We start from the raw sequence: 26,923 nt of genomic DNA, 5'->3' as shown, positions 1-26,923 counted from the left end.
ATCATGAAGTCCATTTCCCTGAAGACTGACATTGACCAAGCGCTACCTGGTAGCCCCTTGATAATGCTCTTGTAACTTGGTGGTGCTCTTTAAATAACCAAAGCCAGCTGTAGGGACCACTGGTTACATTTTCATAAGATTGTTTCACTGAAATCTGAGATTTAATATTTGGCCTGATCTGAAAGCGACACTCTTGTATTCTTAGAAAATCTGGTAATTAAAAGTGCCACAGAACATGTCTGGTTCTAGAATACAGAAGTTCCCTGAATTGCTTGTACTTCTTAAGTGATTGCCAGACTGAATGCCAAATGAGAGTAGTGTTTCCTTCTGGTGTTTATGAAGACAGTGTTGATTCAGAACTTTGGATTTTATGACAACGCTGAAGGAAACATCACTGATATTCTTCAATACCCTCAGGTATAACAGAATTGCTCCCTTCTGGCACTGCCATACAGATGCTCCTTCAGATTGTAATGTGGTTATAGGAGACTCACAAATATTAAATGTAACTATCCCCTCAATTCGTGTAATAATTTAAAAAACTGTTGAAGAGGGTTATTAACCTTTCAGACAACATTTGCATCTTTCCATAATTGATATCAATACGGCAATTTATATATAATTCCTTTAAGTAATACTACTTTTTCTTCCTGTTATGAAGTATTATTAATAGCAATGAAGCTTTCTATCCTAATCAGAAACAATTCCTCCAAAACACATAGCATCAGTTGTAACTGTGACCTGCTTGTTCTTTCTCCCCACCTATCCTCTAAGCCCCTTGAGAGTAGAGACCATGTCTATTTTGTCACTGTATACATAGGATAATGCAGTACTTGGCACACAGTAGGTGTTTAATAAACAATAACCAGATGGCCAGGTGAGTGAGTAACTCAAGCCACTTTCATTTACAACATCAATTGCAATTTATTATAGAGTGAGCAAAATGAAAAACTTTAGCTTGTCTTATCATCTGTCGGTATAAGTAAAACAGTTCTGAGCTCCCCCCCTCACCTTTTTTTTAACTTTAAGGTTATTTATAATGAGCAATATCCATATGTTCTTCTAGTTTATATCTGCTCAGGGCCTAAGGAAGCCGGACAAGCTGTTACTGAAATTCTCCAGATGGTGTGGTCTTTCCAAGTTGCTAGTTTAACTTCTACCAATGGAGTATTCATTGTTGCTCATATATCTGTCTGACCTGATGGATGTAATCACCTGGCTAATAAGAATTGTGGTGAATAGATTTCAGCCTGATATTTCATCCACAAACAACTTCTTATTCTCCTTCTGTTGCTCCTTTTAAAAGTGTCCACCAAATTGTTTATAAAATTACTAATAAAATTTGAGAAAATAGATGAGACCTTTGGCTTAGCACTGGATAATTAAGGCTATTGTTTTGACTTAACACAATTTCCGCCCAATCAAAGAAACTTGTTTTGTTATGTTTTTTATTTCCCTGTGCAGCTGTATTGTGAATTAAGATATCCATTAGACTCTTTAAAATGCTAAAATTAGGTCACAAACTCGTTATTGTCTGCACAGACCCCAGCATTTCCAAGAACTCCAGGCTGGAAACCAACTATAGGCCATCCACTGACCAACTTTCAAAATCCTAGCATAAGAGTTTTTTGATTTCTACTTGTCATTTGACTGAAAACTTATGGTTGAATTTTTAATATGTCAGGAGCCTTCCCCAACGACTCTGGTTAGGTATCATTTAATGATGCCTAAGATGAAAGTGTTGACAGCTGACTATGGGCAGCATTCTATGTGATTTCAGATATGCTCGTGTTCTCTGTGTGATTTCCCTTCACTTTTGAGTTTAATTGAAAGTGACTGAACCCTAGAACATCTTCATGATTCTGTCTTTAGCCCAAGTTAGACTACAGACTTATGCTTACATTTTAAACTTTGCTGTCTACCAAATTAGTGCATCTTTAAGGAATTTAATTTTTAAAATACAGAAAAGCACATCACCCTAATGTCACTTATTCTAAATGTATAAGAAACAGAAATCTGTCTTTTTCCTTCCTACTACCCTTCTTAGTGAGCATTTTCTTGGCACTGGTCTTTCCAGATTTTCAACACTTTTATGGAAAAACATATATACATTGGGAAAATATCATATTAATATATTCTGCTTCAAACAAGAGATTATAAATACATGACTATCTTAGTTAATAGCTGCCATTTACAAAAGATGCTCTTTTTTTGTTTTTAAGGAGCTCACATTTTAAAATCTCATTTCACTTCATATACATTTCTATAAAGCAGACATTGGGGAGCTCTTTTGTATGATGAAATCATCTTAGAATGTAGGGTGTAAGACATAATGGCCTTTGACTTTTTAAAAAGCCACCTTTAAGACATTATATTTATTTGAAGTTTGAGGGTCACTAAGCATCAGAGCTTGGCAAGATGGGATAACCTTGAATCTAATGTTTGAGATTGTTAGTCCTTAACCTTTCAATTAAAAGCCTTTGTTTCCAGAAGATTAGCCAGATATTTGAAAGAAACCGGCAATGTTGAATCACTCCAAAGGGCAAGTCCATGCAACGGTCACACTGCAGAGCTCTCTGACTCTTTGATGCTGTGTCCCTGTACTCGGATTTGTCACCACTCCAACCTCCACACCATCACTCAAAACCTGAAAGTCCTCCCAGTCCCATCCAGACAAAACAGAGTGCTACCGCCCACCCTGATCTGGCTTGACCTACCTTTTCACCTTTCCCTGGTATAATCCACAGGCCCTATATTATAGCCAAGCAGACATGAATATCTTTTACTCATTGCTATTAGTTCATCTTTCCCGAAAGTACTTTCTGACTGTGCACGTTGCCCCAGTCTTTGAAGAACTAACTTAATTATCTCTTTTGTTGTAAAGCAAAGACATTAAAGCATAGGTATCAGGCTGGTGTGACTTGCAGATTGTTGCTCCACTCCTGCACTTCAGCCTTCTCTCCTGTCAAATAGGGATGATAATGTCCAGGATTAAATGAGAATGTCTTAGTATCACATCTGGTTTATAATAAACATTCAGTAAATTTAACTTTTAAGAATCTAATATTCTGTGTTTCTAAGGAACATGTCCAGGACATTCTCAGTCCTGGATTCCCAAATCTACTTTCCTCTACTCTCCTTTTTCCCCAGAGCATTTTTCATCTTCTGATAGTCTATACTCCACTTATATTTTGCTCCCTGTTAGATAATAAACCCTATAAGGGAACAGATCTTTATTTTGCTCATTGGTATATCCCAAGCTCTTGAAGAATGCCTGGAACTTAGTAGGGATGCAGTTTTGATTACATGAATTAACTTGCTGGTAAAGATCACTGGAATTCAGGGGTAAACTTGGTTTCCAGTCTCTAAATTGTAATGGCTTTGAGTTGGGATCAATCACCAGACCCCCATGTGCTCTAAACAACAACAAGAAAAAAGACTGTCAGTGTCTGCAGGCTTTTTTAGTTTTGTCATAATCATGGCTTCACAGCAAAATCTAGGGTAGCTAGTGGCCTACCATTTGCGTCATCTCTCTGGCCATGCACAATATAAGGGAAATGACATACTCTTAAGAGTCAAAAGACATTTGTTTTTTTTCCCCTTAAGGGAATGTTTTGGACCCAGGTGCAAATATAAAATAGCATTTAGGGTAGGAAACCGCCTCAGCTCCGACAGCCAATGACAGACTCGGAGAAGGGAACTTTATTCACATCTCACCTCTGATAATTAACTCTAAAAGCAGAACTTTGCTTATTTTAGAGGAACTATGCAAACTTGGTGGTGTTGTTTCTTTCACTGTTTTACTTGGTGGAACTAATTGTTTATATGCTTCTGTAGTATGTTAATTAAGGAACACATTGCTAGTTGAAAAAAAAACATTGCAACTATAAATATTTTTCTAATTTCACAGTTTGCTATACTAAAAGGCTTCTATGGAGTGTGGAAGGGCTTGGTCATTACTTTTGGAGGATTTGTCTTAACTTGCTTGTCTGCAATATTGAGTCTTTTTAATAAAGATTGGATTAGGAACTTAATAGTGACTTTCAAAGAAGACTTGTCTTTGCATAGGGCTATAGAGTTCAGCTAATGAAACAAATGATCTAATGGCATTCTCTGATGCTAAAAATGCCTGCATAGGAGGACTAGAAAATAGCAGATGCTACCATCGAGTGGATCCTCTAAGGCTTCAAGGACTGAATCAAGTTACTTTTATTTAATGACCATAATAAGAATCACACAGAGAGGCTACAAATGGAGCCCCTAGCTAATCACTTGTGTCCATCCCACGTTTCCCTTAAGTATTAAAATGGCAATTGCTAATAGGTACAGAGTTTTGCAACAGGTCATTAGTGGTTCAGAGAAATGCTCTGGAAGAAAATAAAAGCTAACGAAACATCTTGCTTAAGTATTAACATTTTTTATGAACCAAGCAAACTTCCTTTATTATGACTCATTGATGTTGACATTCCCGGGTAGACTAACCAGAAACCTTTTTTTAGTTCAATATAAATATGAATATTCCATAAAGGGCCAGGAGGTCTCTGCTGACACTCAGCTAAGTGTCATTTGATAAAGAACCATTCCTATTAGTTCACCTCATGCTAGAACTAGAAACCAGAGTGGTACCCCCATGATTAGTTATCTTAAAGACTGGTGTGTATTCAACAGGCCTGGAGAAAGAACCCTCATCCTATCTGCTTACTCTGGGAAAGTCTCCCAGTGGTAAGTCAGATTTTTAAACCAACCTTTTGCCCTAAAGTCAAACCTGGACCCTTAATGCGGTATGTGTGACACTGAGGGCCAGGCAGGTTTGTAAATGATAAATTTTAGTGAAAAGGAAAAATAATACAATTTCTAGTCAATACTCTGCAAACTAGAAAATAATATAATTTTTTTTTAAACAGGGTAGTTAGATAGTAATCTCACTGTTAACGTAAACCAAACTCATTTAACATGGAAGGAATAGAGAGTTGGCCAGTACTAGATGCACTGTAAAACTATCTATAGCTGGAGATGATTCTGAATAACACATATTAAAAGATACACACACAGATCTAATACATGAGTCTTCATAGCTTAGAAAACCAGAAAAACTAAATTGTCCTAATATATAAATTTTTCATGTCAAATAAGTTAAGACCTTAGGGAAGTAGCAGTGTATTTGGTGCCCTGTGATATGATGACTTGTTTAATGAATGCATTGCCTTTTAAAATATCCCAACGGAGTTGTTTATCAGGCCAGTAGCATAAGGTTTATAAGAAACGAACACCTTGCATGGGCTATTACTTCATATTAATATAAAGTTAAGATGCTTATTACTTCAATCTTACAGATTATGTCTAGATCAAAAGTAAGAAGAATACGATGTTGCCTTTGGGGAAGAAAACTAGATTTTTCTACAATCCTCAAAATTTGTTAATACCAAAATGATTAATACCATCTCAAGAGCTTATCTTAAAAAATGTAAATGGAGTAGTCGAGACTTGAGCCTTTGAAACTGTTGCCTAATGACACAACCAGGTAGCTTTTCCAGGATATCTTGTTTTTATGCAACTCATACAAAGTTTATTTTTTCCCCATCCCTAGCCCTGAGATGACTAAAAGAGATGACTAAAGAAAACAATCCAGTGGAGTATACACATTAGAAAGTCTTCAAAGTCCCTCTATAAATCCTAGAATAAACTTTCTGAAATCTGTACAGATTAAGGTGAAACTTGAGATCTGTCCTTGTGTTCTTGGAGTATTACAACCAAGAAAGAAGATGTGTGAGCTATTTAATATATATTCATTCTTAAGAAGTCTTAGTTCTCCGAAACACTATCATTCATTTTAATCTTATCTGTAGAGGTCATTTAAATGACTTGTCAAAAGTGGTATAGAAATTGAATTCCTGAGGTCTTCTCTGGATTAGGAACAATGTTTAATGGTTGGGGTCACCAAGGAGTAGTTCTTTTCTGAAATCTCTTCTAGATACAAGGTTCCTTGAATTATGCTTCCAAACTTGCTGAGTGTGCTTTCTGATCCCAAAGATAGATATCTAGCCATGTTTGTGAAAGCATAAACCAATCAATGGTGATTACTTACATGATACTAACAGATGTGATTTTAGGTATGTAAACTTGGATTTATATAAAGAATTTGTGAAACAAAACCTATCTCACAGACTTTATAAGCAAAATTCTGATATTAAGTGGTAGGTGTTTTATTGTATTAATAATTGAACCTTTCTGTGCTCATCTATTTCTGCAGTTGCTGAACTGTATACAGGTATTTCAATACATTAGAACACTTTGTTGTTCAATGTAATTGCTCCAATTGTGCAACAGCTAACCTGTTTAATTCAGCAGAAACTAGAATACTGTCATTTGGAATTTTCACATCCCTCAGTTTAAAAGTGCATTTATTTATTCCCACAAAACATATTTGTTCCAATACTATTTCCCAACAGATGAGAGAATAATGACAGATGTGAACTTTAGTTCAAGAATACTTGTGCATTTCTGCCAGTTTTGTTCATCTTGTACTCAATCTGCAGCAGCTTTTTAGAGTTTTTTTTTTTTTTTTTTTTTTTTTTTTTTTTTTTTTTTTTTTTTTTTTTAATAATCATAAGCACAATTTCAAGCAGGTAGGCTAACCATTGGGAGACCTTCTTTTGGATCTGGAATTCAACTCATGTGGTATTACTATGTGATCACAAAAAGCAAGACACCAATTTGACAGATTCACCTCTCTCCCTTGTATACAAAAACCTAAAGTTACCCAGGGGTTTCTTATCCATTAACCTATCTAATTTGTCCAGTAACCAAGAAATAAGTAAATGAAGAATATATTCTTACTTGTAGAAGAGCTCTCCTGACCTTTTAGGAAGCACAATCCAATGTTGCACATTCTAGGAAACAAACTGCCACGATTCTGACCTTCAGCCTGCTTGAACACTGGTGTCAAGAGGAGAGATGGCTGGTTGTCAGGTTGCTGGTTCTCTGTAAACCTGAAATTTGACAAATAAATACCAAGCCACTTTTATTTTAAGTGACTCCTTTTCCTTCATCTAATTTGAAAGCAACCACGTCTTGTCTAAAGGAAATTAACTAAATCATGGAAGAACCATTTCTTAAATGATAATATTTTGAGCACACCAGATAACAGTAAATAGTAAGCAGTTTCAAATCAAAACAAACATAGCTATTCATAGCCACTGGGATTAGCAAGGCCACCAGTATTCCTGGAGATGAAGCCTAACTGCAATGTTGGTTGTGGATGTCTTCCCCAACTCAAATAGATCATACCAGATGTGGAAATGTGACCCAGTGCCAAGTCTCTCATGGAAGGTTAATGCCAACTCTATGGGTAGGTTGAACATCAACACAAAGGGCATACCACCTGGAACCTAGAGACAACATATTAGAATTAGATAAGCTAAACTGATCTTGTTTTGAGTCTGCATAACTGTAAGAAGTATTTTCATAGTTTTGCTCTCTATACAGAAATGAAACAAAAAATAAGTTCCACTGTCTGTATACAATCACTATGTACCCCCTAGTTTGCTCTGTGCAGATTTACAAGGCAGCTGGATTCTTCTTCCTTCAAACTCTTTAAACAGCGTATCCTTGAAACATGAGTTGCAGAAAGGGTACAGCAACACTCAAGCAATGGCTTTGAGGATTATATAAATGTGGGGCTTTGCCTGGAAAGGGAAACCACATTGGGATTTTATATAATTTAGCCAGGCTATTAAAGAAGAAACCAAATATCAGGCAGTATTTCTTGCACTGGTTTTTGGAAGTGGAGAAGTTTAAGATTACCTACTTGTTTTAAAGTGGCCTGGTGTGGCATATATCATAAAATAATTGTACCAGTGTATGTGGCCCTTCATTTATAGCTTAATGTTGGTAGCACAGATGCTTCTAAATAACATGCTTTTTAAAAACTCTTCTAACATCAGCATAGACTTTGACATAGACATAGACATAGACATAGCATAGACAGCTGGCTACTGTCATAGCACTTGAATAGAAAGTGGGAAGTTTTTAACAATGAGGATTTATATGCATATGCATCATAGGTGAAGTCACAGAGGGAGGTGGATGAAGAAATGATTGTACCTTGAAGTCCACAAGTGACGTATGCTGCACATCTATGTTGACTGAATTCAGGATGATTTCATACGGGGATGAGAATGCACAACCTAATGTTGTATATTCTAGGAAACAAACTGCCAAGATTATTTGTATAATTCATTTTAAAGCTGGCATGGTGGGCTGGGCATGGTGGCTCACGCCTGTAATCCCAGCACTTTGGGAGGCTGAGGCAGGAGTTTGAGACCAGCCTGGCCAAAATGGTGAAACCCTGTCTCTACTAAAAATACAAAAATTAGCACCTGTAGTCCCAGCTTCTCGGGAGGCTGAGACAGGAAAATCGCTTGAACCTGGGAGGTGGAGGTTGCAGTGAGTTGAGATCCTGCCACCGCACTCCAGCCTGGGCGACAGAGCGAGACTCAACAAACCAAACAAACAAACAAAAAACCTAGCACGGAAATAAGAAAAGGAGTTATCTTTGGTAGAAATAGCTAACCTAGCTTTGAAAGGACAGACATGAAAACAGTAAAACATTTGCTGGGTTAGTTTGGGTAAGTATATGACGAGGGAGGATTGTAGTAAAAGCTGTGAATGGTGTGAGTGTGTTGCCTCTGAGTCTTAACTTTTTGACTACCTTTTCCTGCCAGGATCAAGCATAATACATTGTATATTTAGATGCCAAATTTAAAGTAAAACTCATGCATGTACTGTGTTTTGTATCAGTTCCAGAGTGCTTCCTGTCAAGTCACTGCCCCAAAGACACTGCAATAGAAAAATTCTAGAGGTTTCTATGTCAGTAGTATTTTTTTTAACATTAAAACTCTAATATTTTTCACGTAAGTTGTTCGTTCTTTAGAATATTCTGTGCCCTTGGATTTAGGGTGGGAGGGAAGCAGAATGAAATATAATGTCCTACTTTACCATCAAATGATACAAAATAGAGTTCTTCAAAATTCAAATTTTAAAATTGGTTTATTCTATTGACCCATTCCAGTTGCCTATGAACACTTTAGCTTTCTAAAATCTTCTTCCAAAAGTGCTTTCTTGGTATATGTTCTGATTAATATCACTTCAAAACTAGAAATACCAAGCCCTCCTGCTCTTGGGGTCTCCTATGAGGGTGCCCTCCTGCTGTTGTCACCACGGTGTGATGTCTTCAGCCTCAACACAGTCACCTAGTGTAAGAGACTGGGCTACCACCAAAACCTGGTGGGGTTTAGCCACTGAAGAAAGTGCTCTGGTGACCGGGGCAGGTGTGACCATCTCTGGTCCTACAGTAGCGTCTCCAGGTATGGGAAGTGCTCAGCAGAGTTCCGCCATGTCCCTACAGGCCCTCTGGTCACACGGCTCTTTCAGTGTGATAATGCATGCCACCCACCAGCCACTGTACCAAGGCATGCCCATGCTGCCCGGGTCTGCTTGGCTGGGTCAGATTGGACACCTTGTCCCAGGTCTTTAGTTAAGACTACCCACCTTCCTGTTATGGGGATTCTTCCCTTGGGCCCTCCCCAGTGTCAGACCACTTCAGCCCATTGACCATTTCCCAGAAGCACCTCAGCTTACTCTACAGACTTGTTCACCAGGTTCCCAGATACCTTTGAGCTCTAAAGCCTAAAGTATATGGGAAAGAGTAGCCTTTGCCAAACTCCTCCAACCCCCTAATAATGCCATATTACCCTTTTTCCCAGAACAATGGTTTCATGATAGCTTTTCCTCAGAAGTGATGGGAATCACTCATGGATCCTTCCATAGGTGACTTGATATTTCTCTAAGTAGAAAGAGAAGCAGCCAGCGGGGTGGTTCGAGATGACATTTAATATCATAACTCTGGGCTCAAGGATATAGTCATTACCTTGTCAATCTCTCTTCTCTACATCACTTCCCAGGGACAAGTACAAAAGGGAGAACAGCATATAAGGAAAGACATACCATATAATGAAAGAATTATGCGGCATCGGTGGCTAGCAGCCTCCAAATACAGAGCTCTGCAAAAGCTCTGTTGCAGCGTGCTGTGCACTAGACCATAATTCCCCATTTCCATGTCAAGTTGTGCCCACAACATTGTCCTACCTAGCTCGCTTGAGATATACGAAGCTCACGTACCAAATGGTCCCTGATGTAAAGCAGATCACAGCCCAAATGATTCAGTGCCAGCAATGTAAGACAATGACAGAAGTATGATTTTTAACCTCTGTAGTTTCCCTAAACTAAAGTTTCAATGTCACTTCCTTCCCTTTGTAGAAGTGAATTAAAGGAGAAAGTTGGATTCCCGTTCTGTTTAGTTTAAGCCAGAGGAGGTTATACTTGAGAACTGGAGTAGAATATGTTTCTTCTCCCACATTAAAGCTGAAATGGGACATTTAAGCTGAAATGGGTATATACTCTCTAATGCCAATTAATTCAAGCTCAAGCCTCATATGTCCATATTCACAAAAATTCCACATGATCAAAAGACCAAAAGGACATTCTGACACTGCTGTCTTTCTTAGAACCTGAATAAGTGTAAAGAAGGATTCTAGAATCAATCGTCTCTGCATGTCTGTGTTCATACAAGCATATTAACTTACACCCAGCTTTGCCGAGAGGCCAGAACATGTTCTCACTGTGAAGACTATACTTTCTATTTTTTCCAACTCTAGTGCAGTTAAGCGCTCAAACTAATAGCACTTGTGCTGAAACAGCAAAGCAAAAACACAATTGCAAAACTGACCATAACCTTAATACTTCTGTTCCACTTATGAACACTTTCAGACACTTGCAGTGAATTGGGCGGCACTGCCCAGTCTAAAGGCCAGGCGCGGTGGCTCATGCCTGTAATCCCAGCACTTTGGGAGGCCGAGGCGGGTGGATTGCCTGAGGCTAGGAGTTCGAGACCAGCCTGACCAACATAGTGAGACCCTGTCTCTACTAAAAATGCAAAAATTAGCTGGGCCTAGTGGCGGGCCCCTGTAGTCCCAGCTACTTGGGAGGTTGAGGCAGGAGAATTGCTTGAACCCAGGAGGTGGAGCTTGCAGTGAGCTGAGATCACGCCACTGCACTCCAACCTGGGCGACAGAGCAGGCAGGACTCTGTCTCAAAAAACAAAAAACAAAGAATGTGCCCCTATTTGGATGCATGAAGCTTCTTTAAAGTTTAAACTCTCCTAAACTTTCTTTATGGTGAGGACTGTTTCTTATGCTCCAATAAGATACATTCCTAATGACAAGTTATTTAAAAAAACAAAATGGGTAGAGGTGGGTACAAAATTAGGACTGGTTATAATGAGTCCAGAGTATTGAAAGTTGCCAAATCAAGAGCTTAGACTTCCTATCATGCTCAAAAAACAAACAAACAAACAAACAAAAAAAATAGAAAAAACTAAAACTTAAAGGCCAAGCACTGAATAGTAGAGAATGTACTGAAATAAATTTAAATGCTTTGATCTGCAAGTCTCAGACTTAGGCAAAACATCCAAATCAGTATGAATGAGACAGTTTCACTAAGTAACTCCTGCTACCTAGGCAAAAAGGAATCTAGTGACAATATATAATTAGTCCATGTAAAATCCTTTTTCTATTTTGATTCAGAAAATATCTATTAAATACCATGTTCAAATTACCCTGCTAAGCTATCTTCTTGTTCTTTTGCTTGGTATATCTACTAAATGGAAGGCATTCTTGGTTCAGTCCCCATGCAATGGGCTTTGTACATCCTGTTTTTAAAAAATGGTTTTTAAAAACAGACACATGTAATCTCTAGGAATAAGGCATTAGAGTCTCATGCTAGATCTTTCCTGGTGCCAGCTTTGTCCCCACCAGCCGTTTCACAATAGACAAGTCAAACTCTCTTTCTTGCCCTCAGTTTTCTAATCGTTATAATAAGATGATGTGGCCAAATTATTCCCTAGTTTTCTTCCAGCTCAAGTCTAACCCACGTGGCATTTCTTTAAGCAGACAAAGGGCTGTTAAAATAGACCATTGGACCTCACATAGGTCAGTACATTGGAGTGATCTAGGAATCTTTAAAATATATTGATACCTGGGTCTCTATGCCCAGAGACTGTGATCTAATTTATCTGGGTATGATATGAATATCAATGTTTTAAGAGCTCCACAGTAAAATTTTCTCAGATGATGTGAAGCAGATCTTCTAAACTGTCCGTGATAATGATGTAGGTATGAATTTTGACTCAGGATTCATTGGAACAGGGCTCTCTGGGTAACTTAGAGTAGATTTTGTTCCCAGAGTCTGTTCCCATCAGAACCCAACTTTTGCAGGCTCAGAAGGCAGAACTGGGCAGGAGGTGGCTCTTACATTGGCAAACCCTCTCACTTCTCCACCTGGGCTTTACTAATTAAAGTGCTAGACTGGGTGCAGTGGGTCATGCCTGAAATCCCAACATTTTGAGAGGCCAAGGCGGGTGGATCACCTGAGGTCAGGAGTTCAAGACCAGCCTGGCCAATATAGTGAAACCCTGTCTCTACTGAAAATACAAAAAATTAGCCAGGCGTGGTGGCTGATGCCTGTAAACCCAACTACTTGGGAGGGTGAGGCAGGAGAATAACTTGAACCCAGGAGGTGGAGGTTGTAGTGAGCTGAGATCGCACCACTGCACTCCAGCCTGGGCAACAAGAGCAAGACTCTGTCTCAAAATAAATAAATAAATAAACTATTACACCATTCCACGTTTCCACTTATTAGTAATTTGAGTATAGGTTCTTATTGCTCTAAAAGTGTTTAAACACTTACTGTGGAAATGCAATGTTGGAAAGAGCACAAGACTGCACAGCACATAGCTTCTGTGACCTAGCTTTGGTTTAATAGTAGCTACTGAAATGGTTTGGCTTTGTCTCCACCCAAATCTCATCTTGAATTGTGGCTCCCATAATTCCCATGTATTGTGGGAGGGACCTGGTAGGAGGTAATTAAATCACGGGGGTAGTTTTCCCCATACTGTTCTCTTGGTAGTGAATGTCTCATGAGATTGATGGTTTTCAAAGTGGTTTCCCATTTTCAATTGGCTGTCATTCTTGTCTGCCACCATGACTGTGAGGCCTCCCCAGCTATGTGGAACTGTGAGTCCATTAAACCTCTTTTTCTTTATAAATCACCCAGTCTCAGGTATGTCTTTAACAGCAGTGTGAGAACAGACTAATACAACTACCATTTGTTAAGCACTTTCTAAGCCAGGTACAGATGTCTCTATGTAAATTCTTTCTGAATTTTTTCCTAACAGCTCAGCAAACTATATTCTTATTTTACAGGTGAAGAAATAAACATTAGATAAATTGCCTCAAGCCACAGAGCAAGGAAATGATGAATCCTGGGTAGGTGGGACTCCCAAGCCTGAGCTATTAGCTGCTATGCTATCCCACCTCTACCCAAAATTAACTGTATAAGAGAATCTTAACTCTGGTCTGACTTGGTTCCAAAAACAGGGAAAGCATCTTGGTTCAAGGTTTAATAAGTCCTCTAAGTCCTGCCATATCATTTTCAAAGGTTAAAGGCAATGATACCTCCTCGCTGTAAATGCATAACTTGTGTATAGCTCATTGACTCGGGCTTGTTCTGTTAGTGAGGCCCCTACAGCAGTGTCAGCATTTACAAGAAAATCTTATAAGGACTCCTTTTCAGTATGCATTAGCATAGTCTCATTCCTCAGTGAAACAGGCTGTAAAAATCTTACTGTCTGCTCAAGTTGGTCTTTGCAAAGTAGAAGAGCCTTCCTAAAAGCATAAGAATCCAAACAAGCAGTTAAAGGAGGAAGGATTTGCATAAAGTGTCAGAAACAGTCTAACTTTGCTACAGCATCGCTGGTAATGACCCCTATTCTTAAAGGGCTACTTTGAAGATAGCGGTAAAGGCTGTTTGCTGCCCTCTTGGACCCCGAGGTCTGTCTTAGAGGTTAATATTTCACATGTCACCCTAATTCCGCACTTTAGCTGAGGCAGGCAGAAAGTTCAAAGAAACAAGGAAGCACATTCTCTGTCCAGTACAAAGTACTGGACATTCTAAACAAATAGGTTCATGTTGCTTTCTTCTTGAGTCTCCTTAATTCCTTTCCCTGTGTCTATTTTATGTGGCTTGTTCTGAAAAATTAATGGTATGTTAATGTCAGTGGGATGATGACTTTTTGAAAGTAGCTTATAAAATAAAGGTTAAAATCAGTGAGATTCAAGAAAAGGCAAGAGAGACAGTATATGTAAGAGAAGAGGAAACACAGACTATGCTCACTTTGAGCCCAATGACTTATGAGGGATTGATTTTGTGTTGCTGTGTCCATTTCATTATTCATAAAATAGAGACACATTCGGCCGGGTGTGGTGGCTCACACCTGTAATCCCTGCACTCTGGGAGGCTGAGGCAGGTGGATCACCTGATGTCAGGAGTTCGAGACCAGCCTGGCCTACATGGTGAAACCCTGTCTCTACTAAAAATACAAAAAAATAGCTGGGCATGGTGGCAAGTAGCTGTAATCGCAGCTACTTGGGAGGCTGAGGCAGGAGAATGGCTTGAACCTGGGAGGCAGAGGTTGCAGTAAGCCAAGATTGCACCACTGCATTCCAGCCTGGACAACAAAGCAAGACTCCATCTCAAAAGAAAAAAAAAAAAAAAAAAAAAGGAAGAAGAAGAAGAGAGACATTCTGTTTCATAGGCCTTTTGGGATAATTGTTCTTAGTGGTTGGTATACTAGGTGTTTGTACCATTCCCCTTTATGTTAAAAATAAATTCCCCACCATCTGTGGAATGCAGCTACCACTAAGTCCCTAACTCAAGTTATTCCTTTTACCAGCATTTTGAGACTGACAAAGCACTTTTCCTGCCTGCTCTGTATAATTAGGGTAAGAAGGTAGGCTTGGGGGTCACAGGGGAGGATGGTTGACACTTGTATTATGATATTGCTTCAAAACCTTGGAATCATTAAGCAGTACCATTGCTGATGCCAACACATTCCTACTGGTAGAAAGGGTAAGGATATATAAGAAGTGTCTGCTAACTTTACCCCTACAAAGCCTAGACTAATCATTGTCCACCATGCTGGCAATTCAAGGATTGAAAGCACTAGACATTTTATATGAATCACTAAGGACTAAGTAATAGCTGATTTGTATTATTACAAAGTCCATGGTCATTCTAAGATGATTCATGCAGTCTTCCAGAATAAATTTCTCAGAGCCTTGTCAGAAACCAGGAGAGATGTTGCAAGCTCCAGAATCTCTCATAGTCATCTGATGCTAGTATCACAGAAGGGGGGAAGTCTCTGCATTCTTTCAGGGAGATTTGTATTAAGTCCAAAATCCAAGTTAGAGATCTTCACTTAAATGGAAGCTAATTTTATTAATATAGCAGAATTTCCTTTATAGCTTTCTGTTCTATCTGAGGCCTTAAAAAGGAGTCAGGACTATAGGATAACTTTAGATCCTCCTTTGTTTTTACATGTGTCATCTTACTTCTCTTTTCAATCTTCCAATGAAGGAAACAGCCTGTCCCTGAGAACCAGGATAACAAACTAGCTATTTTTAGATGGGGAACTGTGCTTGTGTGCCTTTTATGTGTTTTTGAGCTTTAATTTGTAATCCTTGCCTTGTGATAACACCCCTTGGGTGTATTTCCTGACTAATTTTGCACTTTTTGAACTGAAGGGACCTGAGACTACACCCAACAAGTGAGAAAATTGTATATTTCCTCCTTGTGCTACACTTACTTGCTTCCCTTTATAAGAGATTATTACCATCCTAGAGCTTTTAAACAGACCCCGTTGCTTAACATAAGCTAGACACTTTCTTCAATAGAGCCCCAGTTTGGAAAGGTAATCAAATGTAATGCATTTGAATATTGAATATTAAGTTTAAACCAATTATTCTCTACAGAGGGATCTAAGTCTATAAGCGAGCCGCCTTCTATCTACTTCATGTTAGATGATAACTTGCCTATTTGACAAGTCTGTGATGGGAACTTGCTCTTTAAACCTTGGGAAAAAGGTAAATTATCACTCTAGTATGTGCGTAACTGGATGTACACTTTTGTTAAAATCTTGCAATAAGTCTTGAACATTTTGTTGTAAAGGGGTTTGTAGTCTTGCAGTCTATGGGCAGAGTCTACTTTCTGATCATTTCAGGAAGTAAAGATAGATACATTTTCAATTGTATGGCCTACAGTGAGACTTACCCTTGGCTACTGCAACTCAACATACACATCCATTTTCTTCAGGGAATTTATATTATTAAACTTTTCCTCATGTTTTTCTTCCTTGTCCCTTGGAATTGCTCATACCCAAATGGCAAAAGGATATAGTCAAAGGAAAACAAATACTTTTAAAACAACTCCAATGCTATGAAAAGCTGTATTTAAATATCTGAACAGAGAAATTTTTGCTATAAAAACTTGTAGCAAGGTAACACCACTCACCTTAGAACGCTTCCATTTGGCCCAGTTTGCCAGTGCTAGATTTGATATGTGGTCTTAAACTATGTCTTGTATTACTTTCATGACTAAACCCACATGCCACCGTTCCCTTCCCTCAAACCCCTCAAAGTTCTTTGTGGCACTTCTCAAATTCTTTTAAAATAGACTCATGTTAGAATACAAATAGCCAAATTTAATGAGCTAAGTCTTTTCATGTCAGAAATAATACCCTACAGTAAAGTATCATATCCGGCTTTAAAGATGGGCAACAAACTCTTAAGCCCAGATCACTTTTTCAGCCAGCGATTCTAACCCAGTTCTGGGCCATCTTGCTGCTACTATCAACACATGCATTGATGAACTCAGCGTAATACTGACCTAAGCAAGACATACCTGAAGGTATAGTCACATATACTTCAACGGCCTCCCATGAAGAAAATAGAATGTATTCTGTTTTGGAATAGATTGTTACAGTTCTTGTTCTGGGCCTAGGAAGTAAAAAGTAGATATCAAAGTATATAAATATAGCCTTGAAAGCCAAAATAATATGGTTTTTAAAAGCATATAAGGATTAATATTCAGATGAAACACTTGAATCTGCCACATTTAGGGTATCCTTAAAGAATAGTTTTTTGATCTGGAAATCAAAACAGATTAGCCTTACCATTGTGTCAGTTGGAGTTCAGTCCACACCAGTTATTTTAAAAGATTTTAATGTTAAGCATTAATTCCCGTTCAAATACTAATCAGGCCTGACCCTGCTTAGCTTCCAAAATCAGGCTTGTTCATGGTTGCATGACTGCAGATATTAAGTGTTAACTAGGTGTAAAGTTGTTAGCTAGAAAACTGAGAGAGTAAGAAGAGAAGACCAAGTCATCACTGGGTAAGTAAACTACAGAAAGCAGCTACCACCTCTAGGGCTGAGTGGACAAAGGTAAGACATTGGAACCGTCAAAGTTTATAAAGCTTGCAGGAGGGGGTCTCATGGTGCTGCTACTGAGGCCTGTGAGAAGGGAGTACTGCTCAGCTAGGACTGGAGTCCCTGTATCTGAGGACCTGGGACCTGTTGGCCTGGAGAGAGTACACCAGAGGACTAATGCTGGTGTCTCCAAGATGGGCATGATGAGGCTAGTTCTGCAAGTGTTAAAACTGGATTCAGGGGCTGTTTTAGGAAGAAACTCTTGCTGCTGGGGTGAAGAAGCTCTACTAGAGTCACACTCCCAGGAGCCTCAAGCCATAAGGAAGTCCATGTGGAGCAAGCAGACATGTCCGTGTCCCTTCTCCAGCTTGGCAGTTTCCTTCCAGCGCCCCTTACTGGCAGAGCCACCATGCAGCCAGCAGGCAAAGCAGGAATGTTTGCATAGTCTAGCTCCAGCTTCACTAACCAGGGATAGAGGTAGTTCTAAAGCTGAGACAACTTAATAAATGGCACAGATCACCCCTCTAGCTACTCAGCATCCACATACACCCTTCCACACCTTTCAACTTTTCCCCCGACAGCCACACAAATGTTTCCATCTAAAAAGGTGCAACTGTCTTTCATTCCGAGAAAGATGTTCTCACCTTCTCCCCAAACTGGGAAGCTACAAAGACCCAACAGGCATCACATTCATTTCTGGAAAACGGTTAGTGTCTTTGGGCTACATTAACCACCCCTAGACTTCAGTCACAGTCACATCTGAATAATTCACTGCCTAAAGACAAAATTGTACATTTAACTTCAAAAATACTTGCATTAAAAGAGAAGATAGAAAGATAAGAAAACAGGTAATACATACCAGTGTATACACATAACAAGCAAGGAAGAAAATATGCATAGCTACAGTTGTCCTCATTACCATCTACACGAATGCCATCTATATCTCAGACATCGAGAAATAAGTATCCTACCTTCAAGGAGATTATAGTCCAGTGTATGGACAGACAATCAAATAGACTTGTGTGTAAACGATGCAATGGACATGTGTACTTCAAGAGGACTACGTGAAGCTGTGCTGGAATACAGCTTCTCAGCTGAGATTTGTCACTGCAGTGTTGAGGAGCCCTGGTGTGGGGCCAGACAGTCTGGGTTACAAACCTGATTATACCACTTAGCAGGTATGTCATTTAAAATATCTGTGCCTTCACTTTGGGAGGCCGAGTTGGGTGGATCATGAGGTCAGAAGCTTGAGACCGGCCTGACTAACATGGTTGAAACTCCGTCTCTACTGAAAATACAAAACTTAGCCGGGCGTAGTGCCGCACACCTGTAATCCCAGCTACTCAGGAGGCTGAGGCAGGAGAATCACTTGAACCCAGGAGGTGGAAGTTGCAGTGAGCCAAAATGGCGCCACTGTACTCCACCCTGGGTGACAGAGTGAGACTCTGTCTCAAAAAAAAAAAAAAAAAAAAAAGAAATGAAAAGAAAAGGAAAAGGAAAAAGAAAAAAAAAATTATCTATGCCTTGGCCTTCCTCTGGAAAATGAAATATTGTGATACAGTAATACTCACAGGACTACTATGAATCTTTCAGAGTTAATACAGGTAAAAGGTTAGTAGTGCCTGGTTCCCACCTAAGTCCTGAGTTAAGTATGACTTTGAGTCTTCTACTGTGTGAGACTTTCATCTGTAAACAGACTGTCTCCCTGATTGCCAACCAGCCAGGTGTCTTTGAGCAAAATTAACTACTAAATCTCCAAATGAAACAATTCAGATAATATTACTCATACATAGATTGCATGAATGTATATATTTAAAGACTGTTCAGATTATAAAGACTATTTTAAAACTCACGGTGGGAGAAATTAAGTACTGACCCCTATGAAAACATGTTGACATTTGTAAACAAGCTAAGTGAAATTTAAATTGAGTGAAAACTTGAGACTTACTTTTTATTTAAATACTCTTTAAGTATCTAACAAACGACAGGTATTCTTATGTGGTGGGCTTAGTCCTTCAATTAAAATGTTCACTTAATTGGGTGGTATAGGCACAGAATGCAGAGGGCTTTTGGTGAAGGCTGGATTGTGAAGGGGTTAGTGTACCAGCCCACATGTTCCCACACGTTGTCTTAAAATGATTACAAAACAATGAATGACTTTTCTTTGCCTTTGGTCATCAGTTAATGTAGAAAATTAATCTACTCACTCTAGATCTCTCTACAGCTATATGGAAACATTGGCTCCTGGGAAGTGAGAGAACGTTTTGGAAAGTTAGCTCACTTCTGTGTGGTTTACAATGACTGCGTTTTCCTGTTTCTCCTACTATGATACATTGTGGGTAGGGCAGAGGTTATGAGAGCACAGGACAGACTGTTTGGAGGATGGTGGTGCTGAATAATAGCATAAAAATGTACTAGATGAGTTGCACAATTGGCACCCCCTCAATCCATTATTTCCCTGTTACAAATAAGTGTTAATGGCAAAAAAGGATGTCTTTTATAGTGCTTGGATAGCCCTGGGGATCATATGCAGAATCCTAATACTTAAAACAAATTTATCAATGTGAATAAGATACAGTTCATAACTCTAGTCACTGCCTTTACAGTTAAGCAGTTTTGTGAAGAACTGAAATTTATAATGTCCAATCTCAAATGGCATTTGCAATCTCACCAGGCTCAGCATTCGATTTATTTCTGTTTTGCAATAAAACCTAGCAAGTTTTCGATCCCTATCTTTAATACTTGATTTTATGCCAAAGTTCTAATAAAAACTGCTCAGCTAGATAATCATTAAACGTTACCAGATACCAAGTGCTTAAAGAAAAACCTAATAGGCACACATATTCCATTTTGGAAACTACAAAGGAAACGGTCCTACCCACTCCCCTGCTTTCAGTCTTCAGTCTAATACAGCAGGAGAAGGAACAAAATGAGTCCAAAGAACTACAAAAGAAAGTCACTAGTTGTAAGCCTATTCCGGCATAAAGTCTGGGTCTGCTGCGTTCTGATCTCAATATGCCTCTAAATTCTGCCTACAGGCATCTGTGGGAGGTTATGTTTATTTGAGACTTCTCCATCGGGGATCGCCTGGTGTCACCAAGTGTTCACTGGTACTGGGGTTTGCTGCCTGCCTTCTTGCCATGTCTAACGAAGTGGAGACAGGTGCCACCAATGGTCAGCCCGACCAACAGGCCGCACCAAAAGCACCTTCAAAGAAGGAAAAAAAGAAAGGTATGGAGAAATCCTCTTGAAGCCAAGGAAGGGAGCTATACTTCCCTGGAGAAATGTGAGATTCAGAATAAAGTAAGGGCTGGCTCTTATCTTCCTTCAACCTCAGCTTAGTCTCAAGTTCTCCTAATAGGAAAGTTGTACTTTGGGAGAAGAGACCAGTTCATCCCACATGTAATAAGATATCTCTGGAAACCTGCGATTACACCCACTTAGGTCCAGCTGGGAAATACTCATAGGCATCTTGTTCAGTTAATAATGCAATCATTAATTATTTTTTATTTACCATTTGGTTTTACTGAACTCATTGGGAATGGGACTACACAGACCTTGTAAAAGGAGCAAAAGACAATATAAAGATGGGATAATTATCTTAATAATTTTCAAGAGAACTTAGGCATAATTCCTTTCTGCCTTATTGATAGTTTAAAATGTTGGTCATTTGTTTTGCAGCTTATTTTCTTATGTTAAAAATACGTATATTGTCATCCTTATATTCTTTTAAGACTTAAAAAGAGCTATGATGAACAATGTCCCCAACTCCCACCTCCCATATTCCCATAAGTTTCCCCTAATGCTGTCAATTTTGTACTTCTAAGAGTTTATTTTCTCCCTACCCCAACTCCATACACAGTTGATTGTGGAACATGATTTTGCTCAAGGGAAGTAAGAATAAGACAGGATAGAATATTATATACATGATCAGTTGTCGTATAATTAGGATTTATACTACTTAAATTTTGGAGAGTCTAGAGCATATTTGGTCATAATTAGAACTGGCATTCTTTATCCTGTATTCTTTTCTTTTCTCAGGCCCTGAAAAGACAGATGAATATCTCTTAGCAAGGTTCAAAGGTGATGGTGTAAAATATAAGGCCAAGCTGATTGGTATTGATGATGTGCCAGACGCAAGAGGGGATAAAATGAGCCAAGACTCTATGATGAAACTAAAGGTAAAAAGGAAATGAATGCTTTATCTGTATATTAAGCGAAAGTCCAAGAGAGGGAATTATATTAGAAGCTCTTGTTGACCTATGTTCAGTTACTTGAAAACCCCTTTTAATTACATTATCCATCAGTAGTGCCCCATTTTCTGAGAAGCCGTGAGTGTTTGCATATTTGGAGGGATGTCCTAGAGACCTAATTTTATCAAGTATAGCAGGACTCTAGATGCCTTTTCCTTCTGGCAAACTCAACATTGGGACGAACTAAACCTATTCTTATTTCTATTCCTATAAAAGCTATGTGCAAAAGTGTACATTGTTTCTCTGACTATATGTGGAGAGCACGGAATATCCTGTTTTAGACCTGGGAATTGTTATGATAAAATTTAGAATTCTATTTAGACACCGGTGTTCTGTAGTGTTAGCCTTTCCGCTTTTTGAATTTTAAAATTTAGTACTATGGCACTATGTGAAACTGACTAAATGAATAATACTTGTTCAATAGTTCAAGGCCTAGAAGAAACATCTCTAAAGATCTTCTAGTTGATCTTTACGAGTGACTATTGTGAGGCCAAGAGATTTAGAGTGACTTGTCTGAGTTCGCACAGCTAACTAAGGGATGCGCTGGTTCAACGTCTTCCGTGCCGTCCTGCTGTCCCTGATGAAAAGTGCAAAATTCTTTCATCGATGGCAAACCAGGTTGAAAACAAAGCTGACTGACTTGGAAAATTTTGATATTAAAAGCATTGTAGAATGTTTTAAAAAATTCAACTTCTCTTGCTTTTCCACCCTCATCAGGGAATGGCGGCAGCTGGTCGGTCTCAGGGACAACACAAACAAAGGATCTGGGTCAACATTTCCCTTTCTGGGATAAAAATAATTGATGAGAAAACTGGGGTAAGAATTCACGTTTGCTGATACCTCTCTGACCACCTGAGTCTGACCAACAATTTGCTACTTGAATTTCGGCTCCCCTTCTTTCTCAACGTTCTGTGGGGAACAAATACAGCAGATATTACATCTTCAGAAGGAACAGGCAGAAAACAGAATGGGGGTAAAAGTCAAGATACTTTATTTTGAATTTGTGTTCTATAATAAATATGAATCTAAGTCTATTAAGTCTGTTAATAGGCTTAGCTTCACATTATGTCTATAATATATAAATATATATAGTTTTGAAATTAAATAAATATATTATAAATTTATACAATAAATATTTAAATATATATTTAAAATATAAATAAATATATATAATTTATAAAGTAAAATCTTTATATATATATATTTTGACCTCAGTTATACAGAACTAGATTAATTTTAACCCCTAGTTTGTGACACTTTTATGTATTGGTTACATGTGAACTTACCAGCTAACCTAAAGCTAGAACCTCACCTGTAACACATCTACCTCTTTTTCCATTTATTTTTTCCCTGCCTTCTCACCCCACAGATGTAACCTTGTTTATTTTTTGTTGGTTCCTGTTGTTCTATCACTTACGAACAGTCTTACTTATTTTGCTTTGTTTTTAAGCCTTATCAGAAAGCTATTTATCATACGTCAAGCCTTCTGTGATTTATTTTAAAATGTGTGTGGCTCATTACCATTGCTATAAAATACTCTCTTGCATAACCATACTGTGGGGAGACCTCCAGTTACTGTTCATCCCTTTCTAGAGTGCCTATTATCTACTATGCAAACCTAGGGCCCTGGCACCCTAGTGGACCCCACTCAGCCTGCTGGTGCTGGGGTCCTCAGGCACCACTCTTCATCAGTCGCCTTTATTTCTCAACTCTTATTTTCCCAAGCCCATCAGAGAAAGGTGGCATGTTTCTCTCACCCTTCTCTCTCTCCTCAAACTTTCTAAGATAATAACATGTTTTCAGTGGCCTTAGACATTCAGGACCAAAAGCCGAGACACACTTTGCCACCTACAAATATCCCTGAAGAGTTGAACCTTGTTACCTGCTTGAAAGGATCAAAAGAAAGGAGGGAAAAATAGAAGAAAAGACACTGCTAAGCCAATAAAGCCCCCACCCCTTATAATTCCTGGTTAATGACATAGTCATTATGTCATTAACATAATGTCATTATTACTACATTATGTTACTATGTATTAGGCTGTCTAGGTGAGGCTGAGAAATACTCAATGACAGTATTTGGTATCCTGCAGAATATACTGGGAATACTGTTCCAATAACACATAGGATGGTTCCTTGGCCACTCTGAGCCATCATCAATGAATCCCTGTGAACACTCCTCTAGCTTAGTTATGCTGTTCATTTAAGTTTGTGTTTGAGTTGGGGAAGTTGGCCTATTTGACTTGGCTTAAGGGCTAAATGTCTCCTCTTCACTTGGTTGTCTAATCCTCAGTCATTCCTTGCTATATGGCATCATGTCTTTAAAGCAGGGAGAGTAAAGTATCAATATTTTAAGAAGGAACATTCTTCCCGCTTTTGTTTTCTATTCTTCTTTCTTTTGAAGCCCTTTTTAGCAAGAGTAATGCTCTAGCCTTCAACCAGAAACTTTTTAGTTCTTTAACCTTTCTTCAAATGGTTAACCTTTTCATATATGTCTTCATATATGTGTCTGAGGCTTAGGTGTGCTAGCCTGCAAATAGATTCTGGTTTTCTTAATAAATTACTCTTTATTTGTTTTTTTAAGGTAATAGAGCACGAACATCCAGTAAATAAGATTTCTTTCATTGCCCGTGATGTGACAGACAACCGGGCATTTGGTTACGTGTGTGGAGGAGAGGGCCAACATCAGTTTTTTGCCATAAAAACTGGGCAACAGGTGAGCTCTAAGTCTTGACATAGACCTGGGGACTTGTCCTCTGTTGGACATTGGAGTGTCTGTCACTCAACTAGAGATCTTTCATTGCCCGTGATGTGACAGACAACCGGGCATTTGGTTACGTGTGTGGAGGAGAGGGCCAACATCAGTTTTTTGCCATAAAAACTGGGCAACAGGTGAGCTCTAAGTCTTGACATAGACCTGGGGACTTGTCCTCTGTTGGACATTGGAGTGTCTGTCACTCAACTAGAAGATTTATTGGAAATAATTGGATGTAGGAGGGCTAAATAATGATTCAGATAATGACTATTTGTATTGGCCTGTGGAATCTTTAAAAAATGTCATCGATAGCCATGTACTACTGTGTGCACAGGATTGTGAGAATGGACCTTCTTATCAAGTGAATACCGGTTTCAGAACAATGGTGAATTATTCTCAGAAACCTTAAAGGACTTCGAAAATGATCATGATACCTCTTATTTTGTCTAAATACTTTTTAACCCTGCTGTCCTTTATGTACCTAAGGGTAAGGATTGGGTTGGTGGTGATCCCCTATAAATAAGCCAGGGGAGGGAAGTAAGGAGTTTTAAGATTAAAAAAAATCCCAGTATGAATTATAACTGATGGGAGACAAAGGAAATAAAATACTAAAATTAAAATACTGATAACAGTGCTTTCCCTTGCTGCAGGCTGAACCATTAGTTGTTGATCTTAAAGACCTTTTCAAGTTATCTATAATGTAAAGAAAAGGAAGAAGAAAAGAAAAAGGCAAGTACTACCTGATTAATGCTCCATTAAATTTAAAGCTGGCCTGGTGCAGTGGCTCACACCTGTAATCCCAGCACTTCTGGAGGCAGAGGCAGGTGGATCACCTGAGGTCAGGAGTTCGAGACCAGCCTGGCCAACATGGCAAAACCTCATCGCTACTGAAACTACAAAAATTAGCCAGGGTGGTGGCAGGCGCCTGTAATCCCAGCTACTCGGGAGTCTGAGGCAAGGAGAATTGCTTGAACCCGAGGGGCAGAGGTTGCAGTCAGCCGAGATTGTGCCACTGCACTCCAGCCTGGGAGACAGAGCGAGAGTCTGTCTCAAAAAAACAAATAAGCAAGCTTAAAATTGTATTCAGGACTATGTTTAATATTATGTATAAATATGATCTATCTGAAAATTTGGCTTCTATATGTATTGTCTATTCTTCCCAGTAGGGCAATGGATAGATTTTTATGGTTAGGCACTTCTAATCTCCAGTCCCCCTGGCTTTTATTTTTTTTCTCTCTACAAGATTCATATTAATTCTAGGAAATATACAGGACAACCAAGTTTAAATCCAGTACCTCTACTCAAACCTAATATTGATATGAAAAGGGGAGGGGAATGGAGGGCAGAAATAATATACGAGACTTATTCTTGCCTTATGTCTGTGAACCACAGGCATACTTGTTTTTGTATTTAACTCCCTTTCACTATGAATACAAAGATCACTGAATATGTATCTTTCTTTTTAGATAGAGGAAGCCAACAAAGCAGTTGAGGTAAAATTGCATCTTTACTTCTTGTTAATCATGTGTGTGATGCGTGTAAGCCCCTGTTTGCTACCTGCCCAACCACTCTTACCACCTCACTTATTACTATGTGTTTATGACCACTCTGATCATGAAAGATGTTTAGTTAAAAGATGAATATCAAAACCATTGCTGCTTAGTAAGGTAACACAGTGGACAAATACATTTTATAGAGAAAGCTCAACTAAATCCTTAAATATTTGCTATCTTTTCAGAATGGGAGTGAGGCCCTAATGATTCTAGATGACCAAACTAACAAACTGAAATTGGTATGTACTAATATGTGATGTTTGACAGTTCTTATTTATCTGAACGTGGTTTCTACTTCCTGTAGATGTTGCTGATACCAAATCTGTATTGAATCTGTATGAAAATTCAGTTGAGACAACTATTTTTCAAAATGTTACTGTAACATCTATGTCAATATACAAAAGTAGTCAAAAAAAGATTAGAAAAGTAATCTTTCTAGTAGCCACACATGAATCTAATCTAACATTTTTAAGGATGTGGACAAGATAGATTTGAGACATGTCTACACTTCTTGACCTAAATAGCTTAATATGAAATCTATTAATTAAATGGAAATTAAATTGTGACAACTACTTTCCTAAACTTTAGGAAACAAATGATCACAACAATATACAAAGTAATCTTTTTTAGTAGACACATCTGAATCTAATTCAAATACTTTTTTAAGGGTGTTGACCAGACGGATTTGTTTGGGGACATGTCTACACCTCCTGACCTAAATAGTCCAACAGTAAGTGTTTGTTTTTAAATTTGCAATGTAATAAAAATGACATCTATAACTCAAATTGGCAATAACCAGAAATCTTAAGCATCTCATTGAAACTTGGAAGGTGACCGTTGATTTTTGCAAATGAAGTGTCAATGGTTTTTAGAATAAATGTGAATCTTAAGTCACCATGGGAGCCTATCCACACTAATTCAGCTATATTAATATTGCTTACAGATTAAACCTGAACAATAGGTCAGCAATGTAGTCCTTCATGGT

General features: G+C 38.6%; 1 protein-coding gene across 1 annotated transcript in view; it reads left to right on the top strand.

Moving 5' to 3' along the window:
- Positions 1 to 26,923, top strand: part of DAB2 (DAB adaptor protein 2) — a 51,708-nt gene that overhangs the window by 9,824 nt on the left and 14,961 nt on the right. Inside the window, 9 exon segments of the mRNA XM_017853193.1 lie at positions 20,419 to 20,611; positions 21,422 to 21,561; positions 22,351 to 22,449; positions 24,215 to 24,346; positions 25,036 to 25,063; positions 25,066 to 25,118; positions 25,852 to 25,878; positions 26,124 to 26,177; positions 26,606 to 26,668. Of these exon segments, the coding sequence (XP_017708682.1) occupies positions 20,521 to 20,611; positions 21,422 to 21,561; positions 22,351 to 22,449; positions 24,215 to 24,346; positions 25,036 to 25,063; positions 25,066 to 25,118; positions 25,852 to 25,878; positions 26,124 to 26,177; positions 26,606 to 26,668 (687 nt within the window). The 5' untranslated portion in view covers positions 20,419 to 20,520.

This window comes from Rhinopithecus bieti, unplaced genomic scaffold (genome assembly GCF_001698545.2).
Source record: "Rhinopithecus bieti isolate Rb0 unplaced genomic scaffold, ASM169854v2 scaffold_34818, whole genome shotgun sequence".
NCBI classification, from domain to species: domain Eukaryota; kingdom Metazoa; phylum Chordata; class Mammalia; order Primates; family Cercopithecidae; genus Rhinopithecus; species Rhinopithecus bieti.
This window is presented reverse-complemented; position numbering and strand designations above follow the sequence as displayed.